This window comes from Branchiostoma belcheri, unplaced genomic scaffold, assembly GCF_001625305.1.
Source record: "Branchiostoma belcheri isolate BF01 breed outbred unplaced genomic scaffold, Haploidv18h27 scaffold158, whole genome shotgun sequence".
NCBI lineage: Eukaryota > Metazoa > Chordata > Leptocardii > Amphioxiformes > Branchiostomatidae > Branchiostoma > Branchiostoma belcheri.
In genome coordinates this window covers 17,937-26,560 of record NW_017803024.1, presented here as the reverse complement: position 1 = coordinate 26,560, position 8,624 = coordinate 17,937, and the positions used below count along the sequence as shown (strand labels likewise).

At 45.6% G+C, this 8,624-nt stretch overlaps 2 protein-coding genes across 2 annotated transcripts in view; one reads left to right on the top strand and one right to left on the bottom strand.

Annotated features, from left to right (window-relative positions):
* Positions 1-5,977, bottom strand: part of LOC109465789 (tripartite motif-containing protein 3-like) — a 134,914-nt gene extending 128,937 nt beyond the window's left edge. The window contains exon 1 of the mRNA XM_019763227.1: positions 4,174-5,977. Coding sequence (XP_019618786.1) covers positions 4,174-5,904 — 1,731 coding nt within the window. The 5' untranslated portion in view covers positions 5,905-5,977. The remainder of the gene's footprint in view (positions 1-4,173) is intronic.
* LOC109465795 (serrate RNA effector molecule homolog) overlaps positions 2-8,624 on the top strand; it is an 18,646-nt gene continuing 10,023 nt past the window's right edge. The window contains exons 1-7 of the mRNA XM_019763237.1: positions 2-101; positions 964-1,106; positions 1,341-1,475; positions 1,954-2,085; positions 2,537-2,600; positions 6,762-6,886; positions 8,408-8,577. Of these exons, the coding sequence (XP_019618796.1) occupies positions 985-1,106; positions 1,341-1,475; positions 1,954-2,085; positions 2,537-2,600; positions 6,762-6,886; positions 8,408-8,577 (748 nt within the window). The 5' untranslated portion in view covers positions 2-101; positions 964-984. The remainder of the gene's footprint in view (positions 102-963; positions 1,107-1,340; positions 1,476-1,953; positions 2,086-2,536; positions 2,601-6,761; positions 6,887-8,407; positions 8,578-8,624) is intronic.

The following is an 8,624-nucleotide window of genomic DNA, read 5'->3' as shown; positions in this document are numbered from 1 at the left end:
CACCGGAACTGCGGTCTGACCCGGAAGTACTACTGGCCACATCTGCAGGCATTGTGGGATAGCACCAAGCCGATCGGCACAAAGATTTTTGCGACTTGCAGGTTCGTCAGTTTGGGTTCAAAATGGCTCGTTTTTACCTCACATTTCAGATAGCGAACAGACTGTAGGTTCTGCAGCGCCCCTGGCTGTATTTCACACGAGTTTCTCTGGGTTCTGGGGAATTACGGAAGGTTGGAGCAGTGCTAAAGCCTATGGTAGTGCTCGGTGGGGAGGGGGGCTAATCGGAAAAGCGCGTATGCGCACCACTCAACCAAAAATTATTTGTAGGCCTGGAAGTAAAAGGGAAGACCGCAGCGAAGTAAAAATAACCAAAAGCCTGCATCCTGCATGTTTTGAGATGAGCAAAAAATGATCCTGAACGTAGATCTAATCTTTCGTTTAGAGAAATCACATGCCGGGAAGGGGGGTGGTTGGTAACATATGGCAGCTTTTCCAAGCCGTACCCATGATCACGTATTTATAACCTGGCTCTACTGTGAGTCTGTGACCTTAGCCCAAGAGGAACAGGGATTTTGTACCTGGTGCAGCTGTGGTGGTTTCATGCATGTAGCTCAGATCTTATGTTGTTATAGCAGGGCTCCGTGATTTCAAAATTATATAGTCGCACGCGTCAAAAATTCTGGGCGCATGTTCCACATACTGTTATGGCCTATAGGGGAGTTTCTCATCAACACAAATTTGATCTCTATATCCGTTGTGTTAGAAAAAGTTCATCATATTACTATTATTACTACCAACACAGATAAACTTTAAGTTTAACTTTCATGATAATGAAAATAAATTAGTAAAGTTTAAACTGATAATTTTCTGAACTGATGCTGTCTGCAAGAACAACTGAATTCAGAGTCAGACTCTGTTTTCAGTCATTATTGATTGGTTGATAAATGTTCTTGCCCTGTCCAGCTGAGGTCAGAGGTCGTTGCCATGGGAGACAGCGATGACGAGTACGATCGCCGCCGAGGCCGCGACAAATTCCGTCGGGAGAGAAGCGACTACGACCGAACGCGGGAACGGGACGACAGACGCAGGGACGACTGGAGCGACAGGTGATTTTTACCAGTTAGTTACGAGTTAATTACGAGTTAATGACTTATCACTAACTTGAGTCAGAGTTAATGAGTTATCCCTAACTTGAGTGAGAGTTAATGAGTTATCACTAACTTGAGTGAGAGTTAATGAGTTATCACTAACTTGAGTGAGAGTTAATGAGTTATCACTAACTTGAGTTAATGAGTTAGGGTTAATGAGTTATCAGTAATGAGTTCTGTTTCCCTGTCCAGGCGGCGTGACAGTTGGGACATGCAGTCCCGAGACCGGCGGAGGGACTACCGAGACTACGACCGGGGCCGGCGCGACCGCTACAGCCCCCCGAGACACGACATGAGCCCTCCCATGAAGCGTATGAGACGTGACTGGTATGCGACTTTCCTTACTTATCAGTACAGTCTGGTACGAGCTTGTTTTCCTTAGTTATCAGTACAGTCTGGTACGGGCTGGTTTTCCTAAATAAGTATTGCTTAAACAAACAAACAAACCTTATCAATTCAGACTGGTACGGAACTTTCCTTACTTATCAGTTCAGTCTGGTATGGGCTGGTTATCCTTAAACTGTTGCTTAAACAAACAAACAAACCAAAAAACCTTATAACTACAGCCTGGTACGAGGCTTTCCTTACTTCTCAGTTCAGTCCAGTATGGACTGGTTTGACGGGATACAGGCCCGGGTATTATATGCCTGGATACGGGGTCCCATGTACGGGTAATACGTATGACTGTACTGTGTATATTGTGTATATTGCAGGGATGACGGGGGATACGGGCCCGGGTATGATATGCCTGGATACGGGGGCCCATGTACGGGTAATACGTATGACTGTATTGTGTATATTGCAGGGATGATGGTGGATACGGGCCCGGCTACGATATGCCGGGATACGGGGGGCCGATGCACGGCCCTCCCCAGCCCTGGGGACATCCCATGGACATGCCCATGCAGCACCCCAACATGATGCCTCCTCATAGCAGGTGGGAACCACTAGACACTATAATTTCTGTAGGACACTATCATTTCTGTAGGACACTATCATTTCTATACTATAGGACATGCCCATGCAGCACCCAAACATGATGCCTCCTCACAGCATGTATGTACGTGCTTAGACACATTTCTGTAGGGCACTATCGCTTCTGTAGGGCACTATCATTTCTGTGAGGCACTATCATTTCTGTAAGGCACTATCATTTCTGTAGGACACTATCATTTCTGTAGGACACTATCATTTCTGTAGGGCACTATCATTTCTGTAGGACACTATCATTTCTGTAGGACACTATCATTTCTGTAGGACACTATCATTTCTTTAGGACAGTCACACTATCATTTCTGTAGGACACTATCATTTCTGTAAGGCAATATTATTTTTGTAGGACGCTATCATGGATGGATTGATCGATTGATTGATGTATGTTTCTCCAGGCTGGGCATGCAAGGAGAGGTCGACCAAGGTCATCCCCAGGCTACCATGATGACCTTCAAACAGGTACGTTTTTCGGCTTCCCAAAATTCCATTTTAACCTTTAGCACACATTTGGCTACCAGTTCTCTATTGGTTACAGGGTTAGGCAGCAGGGAGAAGGTTAACCTTTAGCACACTGAAGTAGCCGTTTGGCTACCAATTCTCTATTGGTTACAGGGTTAGGCAGCAGGAAGAAGGTTAACCTTTAGCACACTGAAGTAGCCGTTTGGTTACCAATTCTCTATTGGTTACAGGGTTAGGCAGCAGGGAGAAGGTTAACCTTTAGCATGTAGGAAAATGCGTTATTGAAGGTTTAAAGATGCAAAATCATGCCCCCAGACCCCCTACATTGCTCGTGCCTTCTGCGCTCGGTCCCCCTCTTCAAGCATTTGTGGGCGCACTCGGGGACCAAGGCATCTGGGAAACACAGGGAACACTAGCGTGAAAAGTACCTTTGATGCACACTCAAGTTCGTTACATATGTATCGTCAGCGATCACCCTTTGTCACCAATTCAGATAAAGGATCTAATGAAAAAATTACGTGTCAATTTCCCGTTTAGTGTTGCCAACCATCCGGAATTTACCGTTAAGCGTTGCCGGGCCTACTGAATTTACCGTTAACCGTTGGTAGGACCCCCCCATGCAGACCCCTCATATATAACTGAATGCGTTTGTTCCATGTCAGGGTTTGAAATGCTGGGTGCATGTGCACCCTAGTGCACCCAAATTTGGTGCTGTGCACCCAATGTTTTTCTGTGGGTGCACCCAAATATTTTCTTTACTAAGTAAATAAAGATGTTAAATGTATTGTAGTATACAGCATATTCTTAACATCTAAGTGTCAGAAAAATGATAAAATCAATAGTACTTTTCTTTTCGAAAGGAAACATAATTACTTTTTGCTGACGTTCTAATTGTTTCATCTTGTACGGTGCACCTAAAATATTTTTTGTGAACCCAATTTTTAGGTTGGGTGCACCAGTGCTCCTATTCCCCAAAATGAAGTTCGAGCCCTGCATGTTATTGTCCCAATAAATCCTTCTGATGTCAGTTCTGGATGTTATTTCAGACAGGGTCGGGTCAGGAAGAGTTTAGAGTTCTTTATATTTTTTAGTTTGTTTATTTGTTTGTTTATTCATGGAGGTTATGATGGGAGAGGTCAAGGTCAGACAAAATAGTACAAAATATTTAATCTTTCCTGAAAGACAAACAAAACCAACCAAAAATCACCCCAGACTCACAGACGTTGGCATTTATATAATATTTATTAATCAAAAGAATGACGGAGACTCTTGTTATTCTCACAATCTAATCACAGTACAAAATCGTCTCACAATTTAATCATCAGTAGAAAATTGTCTCACTCAATACACCAAGTAGCAAACTCCTGAATGTGGCTTCAAATCCCCTGCAGAGAAAGTTTACAAGTTGGGCTGCTGTAAGAAGACAGGTACACGTAGGATTGTCATACTAGTCAATGTATAGTTTCTTCATTTTGCACATGACTGTCACGTCTTACATTGTGGTGTTTTAGTATGAACAGCTTCAGTAGTTGTGAAATATGGAGACTGTGTTGTTGTCATAATCAGTCACTACCAGCTGTCCTTGTGTTGCCATGGCAACAGCCCATGGCATCTCCATGTCTGTAGCGATGTGTTTGAGGAATTTTCCTGTCTTGTCAAGCATCTCCACACGGCTGTTTCCCGCGTCTGCCACGATGATGTTCCCTGCCCCGTCTGTACAGATGCCATAGGGATTCCACAGCTGACCTTCACCACTTCCCCAACCTCCAAACTGGAACAGAAACTGTCCGTCCTCCTTGTACACATAGACACAGTGAGTGCACAAGTCTGACACAAGAATGTTCCCTTCCCCATCCACAGTGATGTACTGTGTTTCCTTCATCCCCTGCTGCTGACCCACAGTTCTCACAAGTGTCCCATTTGGCCTGAACACCAAAACTTCACCATGTTTGTTGTCCCTGACTCCTGTGGTTTGTGTGATGAGGATGTGGTTCCTCCTGGTGTCCACGGCAACTCCTCTGTCCCCCTGTGTATCCTGTAGGTCAAACTTCCTCAGCACCCTGCCCTGTTTGTTGTACTGCACAGCAAAGTCAGCAGATTCTGTCCTCCCCACCACCCACAGGTTCCCCTCCCCGTCCAGGGCCACATCCTGTGGTCTCATCTCCTCTTCACCTGACACGACTGTTGGGAACTGTCGGACAAACGTTCCCTGCAGGGTGAAGACTTGGATTCTCTGGTTCCCCCAGTCTGCTACAAAAATCTCCCCTTCCTCTGACACTGTAACACCCCATGGATACTTGAACTGTCCTGGTCCTGATCCCCATGATCTACCAAACGTCACCTGAGACTGATGCTCCTCTTGCCCTTGGTTACCATGGTGATGACCTGTGCCCCTTGCTGCAGGTGCTGCTGGGATTGGTGCAGATGGGAGAGACTGGACCGTCACATGTCCTAATACTGGCATGGGGGTGTCTGTGGGCTGAAAGACAGCAGGCTGGGTTTGTACAGGAGTTGGTGCTGCTTTTCCTCTGTACTTCCCTACCACCTCTGTCAGAGCGGTTTGCTGACTGAGACACTCGACCCCTCCCTGCTGCAGTTCTTGTTCTGCTCGATCACAGGCAGCAGACAGTTCATTGACATCTCCTGACACTCGGTCCCTTTCAGTCTGTATTTTCTCCAAGTTTTCCAGGTGATTTTGTTCCACTTTTGCCAAGAGTTCCTCACAAGCCTGAGTGATAGCATTGTCTGTCTGCTGTTTCCGTTCATTCAGGATATTCTCAGTCTCTCTCAGACCTCTGATGAAGCTACAGTAACTTTCCAGAATGTTCCTCCCCTCATGGATCAAGGCCTGGATTGTAGGCCTGTTTTCCTGTGCAGCTTTTTTGATGGTTGTTGTGGCATGGCCATCATGAACCCCCTCTATGCACTCTTCACAAACTGGCATGTGGCATTGTTTACAGTACATTCTGTACACCTCAGTAGGGTGAAAACTGCACCTGTTTCCAGACTGGGGCTGTTCTCTTGTTTCCTCTGATATTGTAGCTTGTTGTTGGAACCTCTCACACATATTGGCCACAATAAGATTGTCTGGCAAACCTGCGACCCCCTGGCGTGGCAGCCTGACCTGCCGACGACAGTTTGGGCACTGGAGAGGTAGTCGCCTACTTGCATGGTTCTGTAGACAGTCCTGACAGAAGGTGTGCTGACAGGGCAGCACCTTGGGCCTGGTGAACAGCTCCAGGCAGATGCTGCAGGACAGTTCTTCACGGATTTGTGTCCCCAAACTTGACGGTGCAGCCGCCATGATTGTTTCTTGCTGATGTGGCAGCCTCGCCCCAAGTCAAAGTCCAGCTTACGTACATGTTTGCTCAGGGCCAGTCTAAATAGTTGTGTTACAACAAGCCTGTTACTCTTACTACCTCAGGTACTTTTAAATTTAAGGCCTTAACAATTCCATTTCTTGGTCCTCAGACTTGCCAACTGTAATTTTTTTTTCTGACTCCCCCCCCCCAAAAAAAAAACCAAATAGTACATGTACCATTCAGGTTGGGAATTAAAACCCACATGGCCATATTATAGCACCTGAAAAAGCCTTTGTTTTCCTACCTTCAGTTTTTTTCCATTTATCAGTGCTTGAAAGTTGGAAATTCATAGCTGTTGGGTTACCAGTTCTCTATTGGTTACAGGGTTAGGCAGCAGGGAGAAGGTTAACCTTTAGCACACTGAAGTAGCCGTTTGGCTACCAGTTCTCTATTAGTTACAGGGTTAGGCAGCAGGGAGAAGGTTAACCTTTAGCACACTGAAGTAGCCATTTGGCTACCAATTCTCTATTGGTTACAGGGTTAGGCAGCAGGGAGAAGGTTAACCTTTAGCACACTGAAGTAGCCATTTGGCCACCAATTCTTTATTGGTTACAGGGTTAGGCAGCAGGGAGAAGGTAAACCTTTAGCACACTGAAGTAGCCGTTTGGCTATTAATTCTCTCTATATATAGGGTTAGAAACTGCGCCTGTATGAAATTTGTGTTTCCGTTGTAGTTCCATTGACGACCAAGAAGCGATTCGGAAGTACTAAGTGTTACAGCTGTTCCGATAGTCTTGACGTATATGATTGATTGATTGATTGATTGATTGATGTGATTGATTGATTGATTCCGTTGTAGTTCCTGGGAACCCAGGAGGACTCCATTGACGACCAGGAGGCGATCCGGAAGTACAACGAGTACAAGGTGGATTTCCGTAGGAAACAGCTGGAGGAGTTTTTTGTGGCCCACAAAGAAGAGGAATGGTAAGTCTGGACATTTGTTTCAGTCAGAAAATGGGATGGTGTTTCTGAAAGCCTGTAGAAGCAATTTCAAAATACAAAGTTCTGCTGGTTGGGCGGACAGTCGTGTGTTACTGTGTTGAAATTAGTGCTCTGTACCGGTTTGCTAAACTGGTTCCGGACTTGTAAAAATGTTTAGGTTCAAGTCCAAAAAAAACTCAAAATCAAGAACTGATTACGGACTTGTTAAAAAAAAATGTCATACCCCTTTTCTTTCCAAGCCACCTAAAACCTTCCATAGATTGCAAAATCTGTGCTGCAAAATGATGAAAACATTACCATCGAGCATCGTCAAGTGTCGGCCTCCATGTTATGTGGCCACAGTTTTGCCCAGACAACATCGCAAGGTTGCCAACCTGCAATTCTGTATATGCCATGGGCTTAGGTCCGAACTTACGAGTCCAGAACTGAACCTAAACCTCTGGACTTGACTCCGGACCTGAACCTAAATGTGGGTTTAGGTACACAGCACTATAGCTAGTTGTTCTGGTTGGGCAGACAGTTGTGTGTTACTGTGTTGAAATTGTTCCAGCTAGTGCGGATAGTTTTCCAGTGTGTGAATCGAGACTTTATGTTCTGCTGTTCCTGTGCTCCTTGTAACCTGATTTTTCTCCCAATCAAGCGTGGCGGCAGCCTGAATTATCACACTTCGGGACGCGCTCGAGGATTTCAGCCGTAGCTAGCTAGCCGCTGCGCAAAGCAGCGTTAGGGAGACACAGTTTAGCGCTAGTCAGTCAGGAAAGGTCAAACTGCACTAACCTGAAGACACCCGCCGGAGTGGACAGGCACAGGGCTATAAGTATTTACTGTGAAGATGGGTAGGTGGTCGGTGCACATGTTCTTTCCTTTGCTTTAAAACATCATGAAACTTGGGTACAGGGGTAGATACAAGTATGTGCCTTCCTTAAACTTTGTTGTACAGGTACTATAACATTTCATCTGTGTACAGGGGTAACATTTAGTACTTTTATGTCTGGAAACATTTTTCTATGACTCTCACAGTACAATGACAATGTAGTACTAGACAAGTATATTAGGGTTCTGCAGCTTTGGGTAAAACATACTGTGAGGAAGGCAATGTTTGGTGTAAAAGTAGAGAATTAAGCAAAAATCAGTCAAATTAAAGCAGAAAATAAAGAAGCACACAAGAGCCCGCAAATCTGTTACCTACATGTCCTGTGGGCTCATTATAATTTAGTAGAACTTACAATGTAGTTCTGGACAAAAGTTGGCTAGGATCAGTAGCTCTTGTATGTATGGGTGGGTCTTTAGGTTTGGCTGGTTTGGATGTGTTTGGCTGGGTTTGGGACACCAGGGTCTGTAGGTTGGGTGGGTTTGGCTGTGTTGGGTTGGGTGTTGTTCAGGATTGGTTTGTGTGTGTGTTTTTTGTCTAGGACCCTGTACATGTGGACCAGTGCTCTTGTCTGTAACTCACCCAGTGTTTGTCTGTGTGGTTCTGGTCTGACTGTGTTGTTGTCTCGGCAGGTTCCGTTCCAAGTTCCACCCGGACGAGTGCGGGCTGCAGAAGCAGGAATATCTCGACGCCACCAGGAAACGCTTCGACGTTTTCATGGAGCTTCTCGGGACAGGGTGGCTGGACAACGTCACTGTGGACCTGGACAAATCTGATGTCATTACCAAGCTGCTGGACGCTGGTAGGGAGGGGGGGTCTGTGTGTGTGGGGGGGTCTGTCTGTGTGTGT